At 38.3% G+C, this 22,601-nt stretch overlaps 1 protein-coding gene across 1 annotated transcript in view; it reads left to right on the top strand.

The window, feature by feature from the left end:
* The window catches only part of IKZF3 (IKAROS family zinc finger 3), a 36,156-nt gene that overhangs the window by 9,589 nt on the left and 3,966 nt on the right, over positions 1–22,601 (top strand). The window contains exons 4-6 of the mRNA XM_075036502.1: positions 10,178–10,438; positions 11,127–11,294; positions 13,011–13,127. Of these exons, the coding sequence (XP_074892603.1) occupies positions 10,178–10,438; positions 11,127–11,294; positions 13,011–13,127 (546 nt within the window). The remainder of the gene's footprint in view (positions 1–10,177; positions 10,439–11,126; positions 11,295–13,010; positions 13,128–22,601) is intronic.

Genomic DNA, 22,601 nt, shown 5'->3' with positions numbered 1-22,601 from the left:
AAAAAAAAAAGCTCTATTTGGCACTTTTCCAGGTCTGATCACTAATACCCTCATTACATATCAAATTTAAAGATAAATAATGAAAAATGTTTGTGTGGTTCTCATAAATGTTAATTGTGGTATTCGTGATCCATCCCTTTTGTGAGTGAGCAATTCCACTTCAATATCTTCACAGTTCATCGTTGATGATAGCCCGCATCACAGAAAAATCTCCCTTTTTTTTTAATCCTGAATCCCTGCGTGATCCATGCCCACAGGGTTTGTTCCATCTGCTGAAGGCCCTCATGAGAACATGAGGCCACTGACTCATAGAGAGAGATCAAGCATTTGATAGTCTGCTTTCCACTGCCTTAATATGTCTATAACATGTTTTTCTTCAGTACGATTATGTCTGGTTTTTCCATGTTTTGTCAACCATTCATAGTACGTAGTAATCTTGCAGTTTCTGGGACTATCCATTTTTTGTGAGTATTGCATTATTAATGGGTGACACTCTAAATACATTGTGGGGACTTGTTCTGAGACTTTGAGCAGAAGTTGGAGCCTGGTCAAATCTAGATGTTGTCCAGCTCTAGTTTGGTGGAGCCTTTTATGGTAGGTCTGAAGAAAGTGATACTGTGATCCTTTCAAAAGACTACAGAAACTTCATAAAGGCTCTAAATAAACTGGTGTATAGGGCTGAAACATAATCTCAACTGGTGCTTGTCTGGTGTAAGAAAATCCACTTTTTCAGCACAGTTCTATATTTGTACTTCTCCCAGCACATGCAAACACACTGGCTGATGTGTTGTTCATATGTCTGCGTTATAACTGACGAAGGTGAGATGCCATTCAATGAAAACAATTCAACCTGTCCTATTATACACCCCTTTTAAAAGGGCTTAAACTATGATGATTGCTAAGTATAGGGCAAACAATTAAGCAGAAGGCTATAGTAATATGTTAATTAACAGCTTGATGGAGAACGAGGGGAGAAAAGAGAAAGAAAAAACCTTTTTTTGCCTCAAGGGAATGGAAGCTGCATGCTGTGGTGCACATGGTGTATGCTTGCCTGCAACCATAAAAATACACTGTTCCCATGGTGCTTCCTGTATCTAGTCTGAAAAGAGACAAGCAATGAGGCAGATAGGGGAGGAAGCACTTAATTTCCCTTGTTTCTTTATGTGCCCCTGACACTGTTACCTTTGGTGGCCAAAGTTGAAGTATCTTTAATTTAAAAATTAAATAAAAAAAGCCACGTTCTTTCCTATGGGAGTCACAGTCAAGCACAAGTGTTTAATTATGTCTTAATTCTCTCATCTGTTGAGGCAGACAACTTTTTGGGTGTTATGAATGTTAGCTAGCTTTTATGGTTGTGAAATAAAAAGAAATAGAAGCCACATTTGTGGTTTATGGATGCTAATTGCTGCTGCATTTAGGTGTGTGAAAGGGGGCGGTTAAAAGGCTGGAGTGAGACAGGAGAGGATGACAAACCCTCGCTTAGGCGCGTACTGAGGTTCCAGTGGTGCTGCTAGCACACGCACTTATCTGCTTGAAAAGGAAGTGCCGTTTTTTATCAGAATATTACATCTCCCAAGCCCAGATCGAGCCCTACCGCTCATGGGACTCAGGGGTTATCTCACAACATCAGCAGTACTTTGCTGCAGAAGTTCACTTAACAGGGGATTTCTGTAAGTGTTAAAACCAGGCAAGGAGTCTGTGCTGCTTAACTGTGTCAGGTCTCTCTGCTTTGGTGGCTACACATGAACTGAAAGTTGCATCTGAGTGTTATCAACAAAAGATCCTCTTGACTTTGTTTTAGCTCTTCGGTACTGTACTATCAGCAGCAGGAATGCTGCCAAGCACGTTCAGTGACATCAACACAGTCAGTTGTGTCACCACAGCCTATAAATGATTGACATCAGCTTGGACCATCCTGCACAATGGGTAGGCCACAGCACCCATGGCTGGTACAGAAACTCGGATATTCTGATTGTTTTCAAATAATCAGAAAAGTGCAGCTATTACTAATTCTAATTAACCCATTATAGTTAGTAGAAAACAGAATTTTCTTTTGAGCTATCGTAGCTATCGGTGTAAGCTATCAGACAAGACAAGGTCTGGAAGGAGAATGGATGCACAGTGTTATTCAATAGATAATGGACTTCTTTCCATGACTTTTAAAACTGCATTTTTCTTCACTTGTTCTACAGTGTATGTCTCAGCTTCATGCAAAATAATTCCTTGAAACTAAAGGTGAGAGAAATACTTATTCCTTTGGCATCGAAATAAAATCTAGTCCAGGGTAGATGAGATGTGGTGTGTTCCCTCCCCACCCCCCAGCAGGAAATAAGCGAAGATTAAGAAAACGGCCCTAGGAACTCAAATCACATGTCATTGTAGAAAATAATCCATTTTTAGACATATGGGTTGGTGGAAAGGAAATCAGTTAATTAAGATGACTCACGTTTTGCCCCCAAACTAGGCTGTTCATTTGGCACAAAATGTGTGAGTTTAAAGGGCAAATTTACTACTGTTTCTACTGCTGGAAAGGTGTCGGAAAGCAGAAATAAATCCACAAGCGTCAAAACTTTGCTAAAACGCACCAAATAGTTCCATGAGCATTGGAATTGATGAAGCGCGGTTTCCAGTGGGCTTGTCTCTTGTTGCTGGCTTTTAATTGAATTATGCAAAGTTTGCGCAAAGTTCTGGTACCTCAGACTAGCTTTGCCGTATTCTCAACACCGCCGCCCATCACGCTGCATTCAAGTGCTCCAGTTCTTGTTCCTGTTTTTGTTCCTTCTGCTGCTCTGCAGGAGCTGTTATGAACTTTGTTTAATTCAGAGCTCAATTCCATATATTCTTGTTGAACAGTCTGTTGCTGCACCTCACCTGCCAAGTGTGCCAGCCACACCGACCGTTTCTCCTGATGCAGGAGCACCACCTCCAGGAGTGGTTCTGGGAGATGCAGGTACTCCTGGGCCATCTGTTGAACAGGCCAATTGTCAGAATAGAGTAATTCTGAGAAGCTTTTTCCTCTGCCCGATAGGATTGAATTTGGTGTACAGGTCTGAATGTTACTAAGGGAACACAGAGTGGATGCATATGCTTCTGTAGAAGACAAGGCTAAAAGTAAAACACAAGTGTTTAATTATAAAAACCTCAATCTGGAGAGAATGTACTTGTAATCTAAAATTCAAGTCTCGGAATCTAGATTATTTACTACTGGAATTTTTTTTTCTGGTTGAATCAAATCAACACACTTAGTTTTGTGAAGATTATGGTGTTCAAGGATTTTGAGCAACATCTTAATCAAGCTCCTGTCTTCAGTTTATAGGTGTTAAAATTCCATTGATATTTATCACAGATTTCCCTGTTCTTCATATTGTTATGTTTTCTCTTCATATTATATTTTTCTACTGTCAAACACAAGAGTATATTGCATTGAAAGAAAGGCTTTGGGGAGATGAATTTTAAAAAGGCTAAATGAAACTACACTTTCAACTTCTCAGATATGAAGTTCATTTGAAAAAGCAGTTGACCAGCAATGATCATGCCTGAGTGGTCATATTAGTAATAGGTCCCTTGGTATAAATAATGAAGGCGATTATCTGAATTTAACATGTGGCCTTTTTCAGTCTGACTGTAAGGTCCAGATGTTCTCTGATTAACTGTCTAATTGAAGTCTGATTTAACGGTTGTGATTGTATATGGCTTTCTGGACTTTAGGAATTGTAATTTTAGAAATGTTTTCTATGAGCGATGTTATCTTAACTGTAACAGAAGGGAAGAACTCATACAGTTTCATCTTTTTCTGTGTTCTTTTTTTAAGAGGGAGACTTTGAAGATATTAAGATTTGAAAGGATAATGTTAACAGGTGTCATAAATGAAATAAAATTAATCTGGGACAGGCTTTGGAAAATCTGGGCACTGTAGGCCCAGGGATGTGGGATGGTGTTCCCTCTGATTCTCTGTGCAACACTGGGGCTATAGGCAGTAGAGGAAAAATGGCAAGCTATTGACACTATTTTTAATTAAAAAAATAAAAATAAAATCCTGTGATAATTTTAGCGTAGTACTAACCATAGTTTTCTAGCCCCTAGTCATGTTGTCTTAGGCAATAACATTCTGCTTCCCCAAATCCTGTTTGTAGTGTCAGTTAAACGCATTATTTTTCATGTCCTTTCCTAAATCATGGCCTAGCGCTGCCTGGTGTTGCTGTGCAGTTGTTCTGTTTAACTTCAGCTTTGGTAGCTCTCAGCTTTCGATAACATTTTTCCTTTATCACTATTTCTGTTAATATAACTTTAATATATTCAAAACCTTTTGAATGAAAGTCCTAAAAACCCCATGAGATTATTATTAGGCAGAAATTGGTAACAGATGGGAAATACCAGGTATGAAATTACAGATTTACACAGGAATATACATCTTTATGAGAAAAATACTTGTATTTGTATAAGATGCTTTAAGAATCAGTTACATAATTCAAGTTTCCTGGCTCACATGAGCTTGGAGATGATGTGTGGTGTTTGATTTTTTGTTGTTGTTGTAATTAATTGTACAGCTAGATAAATTATACTGTGTTTTAATGATAGACACTGGTATTAATGAAGTAGAAAATACACATCCAAGTGCTTGGAAAATGATGCCTGGTTTGGTGGTTTTTTTGGTTCTCAGTACTGCATTTCAATTTGATTTGTTTCTATTTTTGTTTCAAGTCACAATAAAAACAAGGAAACTCATTACCATAGAGCATGCACTCCACAAAGGGGAATTATGAAAGTTTCTCTCCTATTTTTAGAAGTGAAATTTCCACCAGGTGCATACTGCACTGGTTCATTTAGGTATTACCACTCAAGTATGCTTTATACAGTATCTAAACAAAATAGATGCTTGTTTTTTGTACAAAAATGGATACTGAATAACAGTACTAAGAAAATAGTGGAAGGCACAAAGATAAAATAAAATCAAAGCCAGTATGTCTAAGTAATAATTTTTAGGAAGCCAAGGAAGTGAAATCTATGGATTTCTAGTGCATGGTAGAACAGAAGTACTGAATGCAGTACTTGGGATTTTTAATGCAGAAGAATCTGCTTTGGCACAAAAAGGCACCTCAGCTGTGGGAACACCTGAGTGGGACAAGTCCAGTGGCATTCGTGCTGTACGAGGGAGTACACGTTTATTGCCACTACGTCTTCATTACCGTTGTTGCCACTGCTGTCTAACTGAAAGCTGATACTGCTTCTAGGTGATTGCTTCTTCCTTTGTTGGCAAACAATGATCTCATAAAAGCATTGCTGCTGTTGTAAAAAAGGGAGCTTATCACTGGAGTCAAAGAAACAAAGCCAGGTTGGGCCAAAAAGTCTTGAACTCCTTTCCCTTCCCTAGAATTGATATCTGCAGTGGTGTAGAAGACAGACATGGAGAAAAGTTGCCTTATCTCTGACTGTGTTGCCTCTATTAAAGAAAACCAAATTATCTCATGTTGCTATTGTGTCACTTCACATTTTATAATTTCCCATTACTTATAGTCTCCAAATTTTCAATATATACATGTATGTCACATGTAATTGTTTTCTTCTTGTTATTTAAGGAAAGAAACTTAGGTATAGCATTGATTTATTTTTTTTTTAATTATTATTTTTTCCCCAGCTTGTAATTTTGATGGGCTGTACTGCAAATCTCTCTTTATTCATTAAGGAATATGGGTGTGTTTTAATTCATGACATATCTTCCCCCACAGTGCGTTAATTCCATTGTAGAGGTGTTTTTCGTAAACATGCAGGATTCTGACTTTAATTTGGAAACTCCACTGACTTTCTCAGTTTTACCACGTATGTCTGTTCTGTTTCAAGCTGGTTTAGGTAAAGGAATCTCGCATTCTGGGAGGGGATCAACTCTAGTATGTGTACGCTAGGTTTTGGTTTTATACTGCTATTTCTGGGGACAATTTGTGGAGATAACGGTGATGAATCATCAGTTAATACCTGTCAAATCCAGGTAGTCACAAGAAGCCTTCAATATGCACACGTATAGACTCCCTTCTTGTTCTTCGGCATCTGAATCCTATTAACAGCTGTCAAAACCTGGTAAACTATTTATATGCTTTCACAATTTGTTTAATTGGATAGTTAGGAAATGGCATACAAGAAAAGCTTTTCTTTTTTCTTTTTTTTTTCTTTAGTCTGGCTGAACATCTGTAGCATTAGGGGCTCATTATCTCTGAATTGGCATAGCAAATCAGCAGCATCATTAAAATGCCACATTAAGATGATTAAGTTTCTTTGTTATCCAGTTGACTTTTTGCATGTGCTGAGGATTTCATGATTATGACCCCACTCCTTGTAAAACACTTGAGCAACATCACCCTTTTGTGCCATTGTCTTTAATAGCTTCTGGTTTTTATTCTTTGTGCTTTTCATAACCCTACTGGTAAACTTTGCTTAACAACAGTACAAAACTTATGTTATTTTCTCTATATTTGACGCCAAGGTCTTGGATTAAATACAGTAATTGGGGTTTTTTCCTTCTGAGACTTCTTTCTACAGAGAATAGCTAAGATAACACTCTAGCTTGCTCTAATTGTTTGCTGCTATTGACTTCTTTTTTTATTCATGCATTTTATAGAACATACACAAGCACTGTTCATGTGGTGGGTGACTCAGTCTGAAGTTGCCACCACAGCTTTATTTTGGATTTTTTCCAGAACCCATTGTTTTTACAGTGTTTCAGGTGAAACAAAAATATTACTCTGGAGTATGTCTTTCATCTTGTAATCATCTCCCCAGGAAATGAAACCATGTGCATCAGCCTTAACGCATCACACTGGTACTTTGTTGTGTAAAATCTACATTTTCTTCTGCAGTGTATATTACCTTCATGAACTACCTCAAGAAAATTAGTTACCTGGGTTGGACACTATGAATGTTTTTTTCCTCTTACAACCTCTACTTTCCTAAGCATACAAGAGATGATAGCACTTCTTTCTTCAGCTGGGGGAACTTCATTAGTGTTGTTAGGGATAATTGTGTTTTTCCTCAGTTAAATTTCCCTTTTCTACTTGAAGTTACAGCCACCTTCCTCTTGGTTAAGGTGGGCCAGCTTGGAAACTCCCTAATCTCATTAAAATATGTTGATATGATTTTTAAGTGACAGATACAAACCTTTCCACACAGTTGCCAGTCTCCTGATCTCACAGCATTCCCTGTGTGTGCCAGTACACAGAGCAAAAGTCAGGGATGAAAAAGGAATTTGGTTGCTTCAGACCTCTGCAACCACTTGATTAATTTTAGGCTGACCTCTACTGAGCCATCTTTTCCTCAGAGTGCTTTGTACCAAAGCTTTGTTCTGTATTGCTGTCAGGAAGGCAGAGTAGACTCTAAACAATAACAGGTGTGTTAGGACAGAAAAATTCCAACACTTCTAACATTTATTTGGTTAAAAAAAGCCTCTTCCCTGGTGGCTTCTGCTGTCTGTTGTTCTCAGTCATCAGAAGGTGAATTTTTCCGTTGAGGTTCTTCAAATGCCTACATGCAAACTGAAAAGCACTCGAGCTTTGGTGGGATATGACTGACAGCTGGAGTGGGATGTTTGTTGTGGGGAGGCAGTGGTGGAAGAGCCTTGATCAGAATTCAGGTGCATCCTTCTCTGTTACTATAAGAAAACACAAGTGTTGCGAGCAGTCAGCATGCAATATGGAAAATACAGAGGTAATTATTTTCCGCAGTGTAACCATAGGATGGCTGGCCCAGTTTGTGCCAGTCAGCAAGTGCTTGCCATGGGGAACTCAAACCAGCTTTCATGCTACGCTACATGAACACTGGCATAACTCTGTAAAAGAGTGAAAAGCTGTGAGCCATGAACTTGTGGTGAGAAACAGTAGAAAACGGTAGAGAAGTCTCAGTTGAAGGTTACAACTAGTCCTCCACTGCTAAGCACTTGCATTTGATGCAGACGAAAGGTGAGACGTTAAGTAGAAAGTGGGAATTGAAATTGTTTCTGAAAGTACCAACAAGGTGCAGCTGCAATGCGTACTTCCTTTTACCATGCTGTGCAGGATGTAGAAAATTATTTTGGAACTGCCTCCTTTTGAGAGGGAAAACAACCAACCAACCAACCAAAAAACTTCTTTTTTTTTTTTTTTTTTTTTTTTTTTTTTTTTTTTTTTTTTTAAAGAGATTCTGTTGAAAGCTACTTTCAGCAACTGGCAATAATTTTTCCTTAGAGTGATGGAAATGGATGCATAAACTAATTCTGAAGGAGTCTTGATAGCAGAATCACCCTTGCACCCTCAGACATGAAGCTGGCAGCAGAAGGTACCTGCAGAGGGAGACCCTGTTGCAGTGGAAGTAGGAATCCCCAGGATGTGAAGCAAAGCTAGTACTGAAGAAGGTGCAGAGAAAAAATGGCTCATTTGTAAGTGAATCTAGACCTCCCTGTGACCCTCTGAGCAAACACCCAAACCTATGTGAGCTCTTCTGGGACCAGGGTAGTCAGTCCCAATACCAAGCTCTAAAAAACATCTAGGATAGGGGGATAAAAACAAATAATATAGGGAAAAAAGCCAGCCTTCTGTGGATATCATCATCTAGGGAGAGCACCAAGAAGAATCTCGGAGTTCTCCACACTACTGTGGATTCTTGCATAGGATGAAGAAATTATCACCCACCTGTTTCTCCAGCTTCACTTCAACCCAAAGTAAGATAGATTGGCTGGGCTTAGTGCAAACATTTAGGATAGGGGAGTGATTTTCTCACTAAAATATAGTTGAAAATTTTGATTTCATGAAAGTATTGGTTGCCAGATCTTTATTTTTCAGTGCTGCTTTTATGTTGCCACCTCATTTTCGCTGTCACCCATTGTTTGTTCTCGGCATTTGATGTGGTTTATTACTCAGAACCGGAGCTAATACATATTCAGCAGTCCATGTTCTGTACTTTGGAGAAAGGACAAGTGATTAAGTGCCATATTTAACTGTCTAACCCTCAGTTTGAGAGAGGAGCAGGTGGCCATGAGAACAATACTTTCAAACAGGAAACTATGTATTTTATCTTTTAGTACTCTTCACTTGGTAGCTTGAGGCATAACTCAAGTTTCAGCCATAGCCTAGCTCTTGTCTAGATGGAAAAGTCAGCTTTAAGCAGAAAAAAGCTGTCCTGTCAATTAGTAGGGATTTTAATGCAAGTACTGGTAATGCTGGAGTTAATAGTGGAAAGGAAATTCAGCAACCTAAGTTGGGAATCATCAGCTGTTTATATAGTGTGACTGATTTGCTTATATTTTTACATGACAGCATTATTGTTAGTAAATTATTAGCTACTTGTTACATTCTCCTCTTGTCATAAAACTGCATTCATTTAAGGCAATGTCTTTGGTTTTCTCTGGCCATGGCCACAGGTCCAGGAATCTATTCAAAGGCCATGGATGCTAATCTTCGTGAGTCTTTGGGTTCTTTGCCACATGTTCACAATATGACTTTGGACAAATCTTTTAACATTTCTGGGATACACTTATTTATCAGGAAACCTTTACTCTGCCTCTGCTAGTTTTACTCACATAGTAACCTTATGATACAGGATTATTGGATGCTCCTCACACATTTGAGATCTTTGGGTAAAAATTGCAATTTGCAAGTGAAAAATAGGATTATTGATTAGCTTAATTGATGAGAATCTATACCATGGGAGCACTGGAAGTCTTATACTGGATCAGATACATGTCTTAGGCATGTCTCAAGCACCAGGGGTTCCACAGGAAGATATAAGTATCCTTTTTAATTTGTGTCGTTCTGTATTTCCAATTCACAGGAATAGCCTGTGACACTAATTTCTACAGGCTAATTGTGAGTTGTGGGAATAAGTATTTTCTTTTGAATCCTGACTAGTACCCTGTAATTGCGGGTGACGTTTGTACTATATTAGACTTTTATAATCTCTAGAAGGAAATTATCCGTCAAAGGTAATTAACAGGCAGGTCAATATTTTTAAAGGTTATCTCACTGTGGGTATCATTAAGTGTACATGACCCACGAAGATTCATGTCTGAACTGCATTTCTTCAGCTTTGGGTATTAAAGTAAAACTTTTAGGAAGATTGATAACGTAATTTTATGTAATTTTTGGTGAGTTTTTCCTAAGATACTTCATTGTGCCTAAGATGAGCATTTTTTCACTTTTGTGCTTTGTTTTACCCACAGATGATGTGATTAAAGTGAAAGGTGAATACAGTGAAAGAGAGGAGAGTGCTTTAAATTCAGAGCCTATGGAAAACCCAGAAGAATCTGAAATGCCTTACACCTATCCCAGAGAATATAATGAATATGAAAGCATTAAACTGGAAAGACACTCTGGTTCATATGACAACGTCAGGCCAGCTAGTGGAAAAATGAATTGTGATATCTGTGGATTAGCCTGCATTAGCCTCAATGTCTTGATGGTTCATAAGCGTAGCCACACTGGTAAATATCCCTATGTTATTCTTATAAGAGCTGAATTCTGAAAGGATAATAAGTTGTAATCTAGACTACTTATTTTAAAAAATGATACCAAAATCAGGATTTCCTTGTTCTCTCCTTGATGCCACAAGTAATCTCTAGCAAGTTACTCACTTTTCTGTGCCTCACTTTACCCACCTTTCTTCTTATCAGGATTGGATGTTAGTAAAAGCATATTTGTGAGGCATTTTAAGAATTTTGGATGAAAGGCACTATGTCATTTAAGTATTTCAGCCACAAAACACAAGTTAGATTGGTTTTGTGCTGCCATTTCTAGTCTGTGTATGTATTTCTCTTTGTGCTATACTTCGGCAACAAACCAATTAGTATCTTAGGTTTCGACCTGCAGTAAGATAAGACTTTTTTTTTTTTTTCTAAAAATTGCTAGCTTGTTGGAATCAGCCTCCTCCAGAACACTTATTTCCATGGAAAAACTGTACAGTGTTTTCCATAGTTGTACAAATGTTACAAGAAGCTCTGACACCAGAGCTGCATGTAACTCCCACTGAAGTCAACGGAAGGGCTGTGTGTGTTTCTATAGAAAGAAATTGATCCAGTATCTCATTCTTTCCTCTTCCAAAAAGGAAAGGGTATGAGGATAGCACGATACCCACATAACCATTAAATGTCCTTTTTTGTATGTCATTTTAAGGTGAACGGCCATTCCAGTGTAATCAGTGCGGAGCTTCCTTTACTCAGAAGGGTAACCTCCTCCGCCACATTAAACTACATACAGGGGAAAAACCTTTTAAGTGTCATCTTTGCAGTTATGCCTGCCAAAGGAGGGATGCGCTAACAGGTCACTTAAGGACACATTCTGGTAAGTGACTTCAAAGACACTTCATGTGTTTTAGATGTGTGTCACTAGGACAGTAGGCGTGGAGAATAAAGAGTCAGTCAGCAAAGTTTGCTCAGCCGGTCTAGTTTTGAAGAGTCGACAAATAGCAGTGACCACTCACTCTGCCTGCTGTGCTGATGGAACCATCTCGGGACTTGGCTCCACTCTTAATGCAGAAAGAGGGCACAGGGGAAACCCACTGTCACAGCTGCGTGCTGTGAGAAATGGCCAGCCTTGATACCTGCTTGCACAAAATAACTCCTTCGTATTTTCAAATGAGTGGAGCTAGCTAGGCCAGCAAGCTCTGAATTTGAGGAGTAGTGGAAAGACATGCTTTGTTGGGACTTCCTTCTGTTCCTGACCTGAGCTGTTAGGATAGCTCTAGGAGCATAATCCAGGACAGCATGACTCTATTGCCAGTTAACACCTCGCTGTTGTGTAGTGCCTTTCATCTGAATGTCTTAACATGCTCAACAAATGCCAGTGGTTTTTCTTAAGACTGGTAGGGTGTTCTATCCATTTCAGATGGGAGAAATGGAGGCATAGAGCTGAGGTGACTTGAATAACAAGCCAGGTATAAATTGATTAATCTTAGTTCCCCCAGTTCTACAAGAGCCAGGTTGTGCTTACTCTTTGATTTGTGTATATCCTGTGTTATACAGGGACCTAGAAAGAAAACATTTATTCTAAATGATGTTATCTCTGCACTGCACTTTACAGAAAAAAAAGTTCAACCTCACCAGGAATCAAAGTTAAAAATGAGATTATCTGACATGGATAAATGAGATTCTGATTTAATCAAGACCCACCACAGTGGTGGTGACTGTCCCCCACCAGCACAATGCTAAAAACATCATGCTTCAAACACATCGTGTGGTTATTGTGACTGAAGTTTTTTAGAGCTGACTTACTAAACAGTATAAAGAAAATCTCTTCAAGTGAATGACATAAATAAGTGAACAATTGCATTAGCAGTAGAGAGTATGGTCTTTTTGCACAGCGTACAATGTAAGGCTAGTTATATTTGTGCTGTACAGGGATGATATTGTGCCTGGGTGTGTTAGAAGATGTCTGTTCACAAAACAGTAATGAGACGATTTAGGAAGTGCTTCCAGTCCTTGTGTATGAGGCATAGGGAAAGGCTGCATGGATATCTTGAGTTACAAACAGGTTTGCTTTAGCTTAAATGAATTGGGAACATAATTTGCTGTACAATAAACGCCTTTGGAAATGAAATTAACCTCACATATGGTTTTGGTTTGGTTTAACTTCATTGGTTTAATGAAATCCTTGATAGATCCTGTATAGGCAGGACCTAGGTCAGGCAGTTAGGGCAGTTGCAGCCCCGGTTTAGCAGTGGTACAGCTGGTCTTCCCTAGGGAAGTTACACCAAGAAAAGTTGTCAGCTAGAGCAGGGCTCTAGGAACCTGAGCTCCTGGGAACAGTGTCTAATTGTAAGTCCTCTTCTTTTCTGGTGCTGAGCTCAGGGGATGAAGAGGAACTCTGTGTGTCCATTGGGTTTCACCCTTATGTAACCCTAATTTTGTGATAATTATAGTGCTCATAAACTTAACAGAAATTTAAAACATTCTCCATGAGCTGAATATATGCTATTAGTAACTATATACTTGAATGTCAGGGAGACAGTGTTTTAGTAGTCTCTTGTGGTTATTTCATACTGCGCTCTTATTTTTCTAGTGGAGAAGCCATACAAATGTGAGTTTTGCGGAAGGAGCTACAAGCAAAGGAGCTCATTAGAGGAGCACAAGGAGCGGTGCCGTACTTATTTGCAGAATGCTGGCATGTGCGAGGCTGGTGAGTTTATCACATTACAGTGGTTTTGTTTTTTTGGTACATCACAGTGTGTAAAAAAGGGCATCTGGTAAGCTGTTAATTCACAGCCTGAGAACAGTTTTTACCACAATTATTTTCAGTAACCTAAGGGGCTGTAACTTCTTATAAAAGGGTCTGGTTTAATGCATCCCTCAGGCAACTAGTTAAAGAATGCTTTTATTTTAATAACTTTATTTCACAGTTACTTTGAATAAAACATCTAAAATACCTTGTACACAGCATTTCTGTAGGTGACACTCACAGTAAGTTAAATTATTCCTACATTAATGCTATTATGTGGCTTATTTTATTGGATGAGTTGATGCCCATGGTTGTTGACAACAGTTGTTCACATGTCTTAGTCCATTTGATGCTTCCTTTTCTTTAGAATAAGAACTGTTGGTCAGAGTCAGTTAGAATTTGCAGATGTTTCAGTGGCATGGATCTAGGGCATGGAAATGGAGTGGTATCCCGAAGATCACTGATAGATCAGCTTAGGAGGTAGTGAGAAGTAAGGGACTTCTTTAAGTATAGAGCTGCCTTTGGCAAAGGCTGAAGGTAAAAATGTATCAAAACACAGTTTTTCTTACTTTCCTTTTTGCAGTCTCAGTGCTGCAGTTCTGAAAATACTTTGGTGAAAAATAACTGCCATAATCTTTGAGCCTGCTTCACCTGAATATTTCAAATCCTAAAATGAACTTGTGTGATTTAAGTCCCACAATACGCCAGTAAGTCAGGAAAAAAATACTTTTCCCATTCAGAGTCAGGGAGTGGTTGTGACCTCCCAAAAGATTATACAACTAATCGGTAGCAAAGCTGAGGCTACAATTTCAGAATTCAGTTCCCATTCTTTTCCTGTGCAGCCTTAAAAAACCAACCAAACAATAACTTTTTAAGGACTAGAGCTTCCTAGTTTTGATTATGAATTTCAAATTGAATTTTCTTTTCAAGGAAAAGGCTAAACTCAGTTTTCAGAGAAGAAAACTAAAATGTAAAATTATGCTGAGAGCGCTGACAATGTTAACCAAGGCCCTTTAATAATAATAATAATATTGTATTTAGTGATATGATTATCAAGCAAAGATTCTGCAGGCATCATCACAAGCTGGGCCTGAAAACCAGTGTGAAGACCCATTGATACATGATGATAACTATGGGTACAAGAGTCCTTACCCTGTGCAGAGCGAGTAGGTTGCTGTATCAGGCTTTATGACACATGCACACACAAAAACCGCCATAAGGAAACAATGATTTAATGGAGTTAGAGTTTTATAGTTTTTCATGGACTATCGTCTTTTCAGCAAATGATGTGTTTTTAAAGCATTAGTAAAAGTAAATGGTTATCAGAACGTCAGCAAGTTTTGGTTTTCATGAGAACCCATACATATTGTAACTGTGGTTTTATGTTACAGTACATACTCCCATGATGGCAATCACTCTGAGATGTCCACAACATGAAAATGGAAAACATGATACCTACTATAGATTTCTGCTTTTAAATGATTCTCATGGTTTATATTAATTTCAGAATAGCAACATTTCACTTATCCAGAATCTGCTATGTAGTACTTACTGTAGTAGTACAGTATGCCTTAAATTGGTCACAGAGGAAATGTAAATTTCCAGTATGACATGATGTGGCTGTACCCTATGCCTTTAAGACCTTCACACTTTAAAAAATATTGCAGTGTTTTTAGTGGAGTAGTAAGTTTTATGAAAAACAGGAACTCCAGTCTTGCTGAGGCATTTCCATTCAATTCTCTGGTATCAGCACTATGTTAGATGACAGAATCAGAGGGGGGGGAAAGCTGAAAAGGACCTCAGGAGGTCATTTAGTGCATTTGATTTGGTTTTTTTTTTTTTTCCCCTAAGCGTAGCATTTTGCACTTGTGTTTAGTGAACATCATTTTTTGATGTCTGACCATTTTCCTACTTACCTGCATCACTTTGAACTTTGGTCCTCTCTTCCAAAGTCCTTGAAACCTTCTCATATGAAGCCATCTTTACACACAAGTATGGTCTACATGCCACCATCCAATAACTAATTAAAGTATTGACAAGCATCAGGACAGTAGTAACCATTCTAGTTGCTTTTTAGTACAAGGTTTGCATGTTCCAAGTGTAGCAGTGTGGGAATATTTCTGAAAGAAAGGTTTTGTGTAACAATATTGTTAGAGCGTTGCTCAGTCCCTGATAACAATCTCTGGTCACATTGTTCTCATTGCACAATAACCCACCTCTCTGTTCCACTCTCCATTATTTAGTGACCACATAGAGATGCTACAGGAAGCAATGCCTCTAATTTGAGCTCTGCTTTGTACTTTAGGGTTTTGTTAACGATGCCCGCATGTTCTAAAATTTATACTCACATTTATGGTGTGACAGAAACCACACTATGGAAACAATTCAGTACAGGCTAAATGATTGTGTGTTCGTGCTTTGGGCTGGAAGAAGAGTATGCACTCTCTGTACGTCTACAGAGTGACATGATGGCTAGGTGACAGCACTGTTTTAGAGAGGTGGCTTGTCAGCCAGCAATTACAAGAAAACATAAGTAGTCATTCATAATGGATAATCACATTTGTACAAAAATTTTCCTCTGGAAGTGTTTTATAAACATAAGATCACAACTGAAATGTACACACCACTGAGGTAGCCAACAGTACTCGGAAGCACCACAGAGATATCTCAGGTGGTGATGAGGAAAGGCCATAATCAGTTGCTAGTGTTAGCTAAGTAGGAGATGGTGACCCAAGTTTAAAAGTGGTCAGGACATTGGAGCTAACCCCCATCCTACTGCTGTATAAAATACCGTGATTAGGAGCTCGACTTTCCATATAATTCCAGAGGCACATGTGAGAGCTCTGATCAGATCTGAACGAGAGGGAAGAGGGTGATTTAATTGGTTGTTTAATTGGTTTTTGTTGTTTTCTGGCCATGCACTTGAACCATCAAGTATTTAGCTTGCAGGACATTTAAAGATCACAGGCTGAAATAGGTTAAGTGCTTTAGTAGTCTAGATTTTCTTTATAACTATTTGTTTTTTCTCAGAGTAACTTTGAGCAAAGCACTTGACCATTTCTGTCAGTCCAGCCTGAAATTTATTTTTAGATACATGTTACAGTTAGATAATTAGTTCTTTAAACTAATGTCACGATGTGCAGTGGAATTATCCAGTGGGTAAGGTAATTGAAGAGGGAGACAGGGCATGATTATTTCTCTGAGAAGTCTTTAGAGAATTTTGAGTGATTAAAAAAAAAAGTTTCCTAAATACTGAGTATTATTCTTGGTTTGTTTAATAAGTGATCCAGAAAAAAGAGGTGGGTGAGATAATTTTAAGTTCGCTTTTGGGTAGAGAGAGCAGTGTTGTGGGAGAGAACCAGCGTAACCACCTGTGTCTCAATGGGAGCAGATACTGTTTCCCTAAGGCTGTATGATGAAGATATTGTCAAAGACCTTTTGTGGCCCATAAATAGAGATATTTTTTTTTCTTTCGGGAAAAATGGCCGTTAGCAAGGAGTAGAAAATCTTAAATGTGAAAGAAAAGACCCTCAGCATTAAAATAAAATGGCAGACAGACATCAAACTGGAAGATTGATACTTACAGATGTCCCAGAACATATTATGTAGGTCAATAGTTACTGTCTCTTCAGCAATCTCATCTGAGTAAAGACTATTGTTACCTCTGCAGGAAGCCACTTGTCTGCCCTCTCGACACTAATTTAATAAAGTTCCCTTGGTGGCACATAAATAACATTGACAAGACAAGTAGTCACTGATATGCTACGTGTAGCTTCCAGTGTGTTTCTAGGGCTGGCTAAGAGGACTTACAGAAACTTCACTCTTTTGAGTTCTGTCAGAAGATAGAGAAAAAGATTCTGAAAATGTGAAATTAAAGCTTTAATAGAACATGAGTACAACTCATGAAGTTAAAGATTGAGAAAAAAAAGGAACTAGAAGAACAAAATAAGAAAAATGAAGAAATGGTAGGGAGCTGCTTTTACAACATGGATGAATTGTGTTTTCTTTCCTTTTTTTCTTTATAACGTAAATTTTTTTATATACAGCATTGTTTGTATCATTATATCTTGTTCAGGGTAGTTGTGGGTTGTTGGGGTTTTTAAAATATAAATTACTATTATTAATGACTTGGGCAATGTTCCTGTTAAGATTACAGCTTTCTGAGTTGGGGATAGTTCAAACCTTGAATGGCAGTTATCTGAAGAGCTCAGAAAGCATATTCCAGTTTTTGGAGCATGAGAGTTAAACAGAACTTCTGAAATTAAAAATTCCCTAACATTAGTTTCAAGAATGAACTAGAGCTTCTGGCCAAAATCCAAACAGATGATTATGTTCTGCCTACCTAACTTTCCCTTATAGTTTCAAGTTAATCTGATATTTTGACTCACTTTATGTAAACTGTTACGTAGTGTCTTGGTATTTCATACTGGAAGCAGGTGCATTTTAACAGTTGACGAATATATTTATGTAAGTCTCTAAACATACTAGAGTAATTTGGAATAAAAATCAGACTAGAAAAGCAGTATGTTATTACCTTTAAGGTATTGTGTCCGCATGCCCTCTGCGGGTCTGGTTATCATGTATATCATGGGGTTGCAGCCTGATGAAACAGGACTAAGGTAGTGCTGAGCTGAGCCCTATTATCCCATCCATCCTGAGTCATATTCATAGCTAGTATTTGTGGCATTGAGTACTTATGAAGCACTTTACATTTTCAAAATGCTGAACAAACATTAACAAATAGTTCTGGCTGAGGTTTGGTGAGTCATGGTTTGTGCTGACTGAAACTCATATGAGATCAATAACAGCAATAATAAACAAGCAAGGAGTGACTGACTTTGAAATTTATAGGGAAATGCTGCACACTAAGCTATGGAAGGATGATACTGCATTTTTATCACTTGCTGTACTTGGCAAACTGCAATTTAAGTCCAATACTTAATAAAACTGCATTTAGCAGGACTGAAGTGGTACCAAAGTGCTTGTATCATTTTCCTCTGGCATTACTTCTCTCTTATGTAGATTATGCTTCATATATGTAGGTATGCTAGTGCAATAGTACAATAACACAGCAGCCAGGATTATTTCACGGTAAGATCTGACCTTTTGCATTAGCTTGGGAAAGTAAATTACCCTTCCTTGTCTTTGTTTTCCTCTACTTAGATACCAACTCTTAAAGGCATGGGCAGTCTCTTAAAATGTGTCTAGTTTTTACCACAGTGGTCTCTAATGCTGAAACTTTTGGTGCCACATTTTAATATAAAACTACCACTACTGATACTTGTTCTTCAGGCAAGAGCAAGCTTTTTTGGGGGAAGCCGCAGCAGTTATATTCAGTATTAGTCTGGCAGTAGTGATATGAGGTGGCAGTCCTTCAGCTTGGCTGATCCAGCTCAAAAGCCTGTGCAGCCTCCATGAGGTGAGAGCAACCAGTAGTTTCCGTGAAATGATGGGCATTGGTTAGCACGGCTAAAGGAGAACTCTGGAAAATGGTAAGATCCTTAAAACAGTCGGTGGCCCACTCTCAAGAGAATGATTGTAGGGCACGTGTACTTTTCCTAAAATTAGAAAATCTGGAGGTTGTAATGAGCTTTAAAACACCTAGCGCTAATGCTTACAAGGGTGCCAGGGAGAAAACATTCTTAATTAGTTTTAGCTGTAGCATTTAGGAAAAAAAATTAAGTGATAATGACACCTGGAAAAAAAATGAGTTAGAAGTGAATATTGAAAGGTTATATTATTTTGATTTTAATGGAACATTGATATATTTCACACAAGTTTCTTAGTGATGAGTTAAGAAGACATCTACTTATGACTGATATCTAAAAAGTGTAGCAAGAGGACTGAATGTCTTATACTGAAGTTTTGAAGCACTGTGTCAGTCTGCAGGTGTCATACAGTCTTACTCAGAATAAAAAAGAAAGGCTAACAGAGGTTGTATCTCCATCTACATTTTGCAACCAAGCCTTCCAGCCAGTTTATTTTATACTTCCTCTTGCTAATGAAGATACTGGGTTTGTATGGTTTATGCTCTCCTTGCATGAGCTCAGGACTGCAAGATTAGTGTCTGTTTCTGTGCTTGCTTCCACTGACCGCAACTGGTGCCCAAGACGCAAAGAGCAAGAACGACAGAAAAAGCAAAACAAGTTTACATCAGATCTCCAAACTGTTTCCTCCCAGTTAGTGTGGCAAACTCCGGAGACTAAACCATTCATCTCTTCCTTTTTTTCTTTTTTTTTTTTTTTCCTTTTCACCTACGTGTTGTTTTTTTGTTGTTTTTTTTTTTTCTTTTCACATTTTCCAAACTAGCAAGCGTGGAGGCAAGGCACATCAAGGCAGAGATGGGGAGTGAAAGAGCCCTTGTGCTGGACAGGCTAGCAAGCAACGTGGCAAAGCGAAAAAGCTCAATGCCTCAGAAATTTATTGGTAAGAACAAAAAACCTTTTCATGTGCAACACTTAAATATGTGCAAGTTGGTAACCTAGTACAATGCCTCTGCTTTTTTTAAATATCCTTCTCAAGTTTATTATCTAATCTAATACAAGAGAATGTAAATAAAGTAATTTTTATTATTCTGCTGTGTTTTTAGTGATTTGTTGTAGGGTTTTGATTAAAATAAAAAGAATATATTCTGTTAGATACTTAAACTGGATAGAAGCTTCTACTATGCTTTGTGTCTATTTGTGTAGGCAATTTATAAATATCTCTTATGAGCTTCCATGTGTTGTTTTCTGTACCTGTGCCTTTGAAATGTTTTGTGCTAGGTTCTTTACAGGAAAAGAACAGGAAGGTTTAATGCCATTAAGAGCTGAGTGCTCTTTCTAGTGAGCAGAAGATGAAGATACATCCAGGATGCATGTCTGGAATAAGGCCTAAAGACAGAAAAGTATTGGATTTCTGTTAGTAATCCTGCTGAATTTGAATATGATTAAAAACTATCAAATCCTTTCTTGTGGTAATTTAAGCAACAAGATGTTTTCATAGCATTTTCTTTGCATTTAATTTTATATGATCAGGGTTTGGCATGCTGGGAATCTTAAATACTAGTTTGGCAGGTTCTGTGTTTCAGTGGATGCCTGATCCTCTTGGCTAGTCTTATTTCATTAACTTGCCTTTTAAGAAAATAAAATGCAACTCTTGTGTCCTGAGTAAAGGCTTGTCTTAGGCAGCAGTTATATTAGTACTAGCAATGCCTTATTTGTTATTCTGTATGGCTCTATAAGGTACTGAGTGCTTATTTTTCTTAATATAAACTTTACCTTCAGAATAGGGGCCTGTGTGGTGGCTGGTGTTCACACACATGGCTGGGGAGGGGAGAAGCGTGGGGCTGAGTGTGTAGGCAGGGATCAGCTGCTGTCAGACAGACCCACCTGGCAGAGGGATGTTCTGAGGACCTGTCTTGAACATCTGGGGCTAAGGTCCAAACCTAGGAAAAGGTATGCTGCTAAATCCATACATATATACATAAAAGCAACTTAATTTCGAAGGTAATGTAGCTCTTACTGGATTTGGTGGGTAGCACTGGACTTTCATCTATGAAAACCGGTTACTTTTATTTAGACATCTTAGTATGGCTTTAAAAAGGTCACCTTTTTACACAGAAGTGAAGTCACACCAGCAAACTCCATCTGAGTGCCTTTGGGTATTTAATATTGAAACTGTTGACTGTGTGATTTAGACCTTACATGTCGTGCTGTGATTCAAACAGTAATACTAATGCAAATGTTTTTGAAAATCTTCAGCTTCCTTTTTTTAGCACTGAGAACAGGTTCACCCTGTCTTGTTTTACAATTGCTACCAATTCAATCTTTATGTATTTTATTAAATACATCTGCAGCAGGACGCAACCATTCAGCATACGCTTAAAGTTAAGTGCTAGTGGTTTTCCAATTTGTTTTCCCAGCATACTAGTTACCATATGGAATAGATCCTTTTTTGATTTGTGATTGTGCTCAGTAATGTGGTCTGCAGATGGCATGAACTGATACTGTGTCATGCAAGGGGTTTTGTGGAGAAGCTGGAGGACGCAGGGCAGTTCACTTAAAGGAACAAAATAACCGATTTCTGAAACTTACTGTTTTTCTAGAACCTATGTGATTGGCATGTTCTTGTTAAGTAATGTGTGAAAAAATTACTCACTCGGTCCCTTTTATCCCTGGGAAGTATGTTTGCAAGACCAGTGTGTGCGACCTTGATTTGACTTTTGTGACTTTCTGAACTGTACGTGTAGGAGTGCAAATCTACCAGGACAGCTTTGTGATTTCTTGGGAAACAGCGTTCTCAGAATGGGTGCTGATTTTTCATTTTGTCAGGAAGAAGGGATAGAGATGTATACTAACAAGGCATCTTTGTTTGGCTCATTTCTGTGAATGAAGTCCATTGATCAGAAAAAAAAAAACCTTTATTATTATTTGAGGGCTCTACAGAGATTCATACAAGCACCAGGAGTCTTGCCCACTTTATTTTTTCACATTTTCGTCTTCAGTAGCTACCTCGTGTGCACAAGTATGAGTCTCAAATAAGGACACAGATTAGCAGACCGTATACTTGACTCTTAACCTCTGCACTAGGCCCCCCTCCAAAGGCGTCTCTTGCAAAGATTTTGTCTTCAACTTTTCCTTTAGTTATGAGGGGCAAGGATTTGAATGGAAGTTTATGGTTTTGTGTTTCCTATTTTGCTGTGGATTTCTATTTTGCATGTATATGGACCAAATCTACAAACCTTGGCTTTTTGTATTTCCTGGTTTGATTAATGAACAGATATTTATTAAAAAAAAAAAAAAAAAAGCCCAGCGGAATAGATACCTGTGCTGGTGGTACTTCACTGCTGTATAAAACAATTGTTGGGCTGTACCTTCAGTTGACCCAAGTCGAAGTAACCAGTGCAGTCAATGCATTTCTGCCAGTTTACACCAGCTGAACGTCTTGGCCCACAGACTTCTATTTCTTCCTTTTTAAAAACAAGTTCTCCCTGAGATCAGAAGTAAAAAATGTCTTTCTCATAGTGGTAAAAGTGCTAGGGCAGTTCTGATACAGTAACAAATACCATTATCCCCCAGTGTGCAAAGTCTAATGAGAAATTGCCTGCTTTGGTTAGCACAGCCGCAGAAAGCAGGTTCACTCCCTGTTTCCAGTGTCCACACCTCATCAGGCTGCAAAAATCTATGTACATTTTAGAGTAAGTGAAGCATCACTGAGCAGCACATGAGTATGTGTCATACGCTATGGCTCATGTGTGAATTTTGAAGGGGAAGGCTTTTGCATTGCACTGAGACAAAAAAAAAAAAGAGGAAAGATGTTCTGCTAACGAGTGGCTGCCTTGCAGATGAACACTAGAGAACCTGTAAATTTAATTTTTAATGTAGTGTTTTTCAGTAACTTTGTGGCACTTCGCCTGGTGCAGATAGCAGCTTAACTCAGAATAATCTATTATAT

Source organism: Buteo buteo, chromosome 9, assembly GCF_964188355.1.
Source record: "Buteo buteo chromosome 9, bButBut1.hap1.1, whole genome shotgun sequence".
NCBI lineage: Eukaryota > Metazoa > Chordata > Aves > Accipitriformes > Accipitridae > Buteo > Buteo buteo.
Note: the sequence above shows the minus strand (reverse complement) of the source record. Positions and strands in the feature narration are given on the sequence as shown.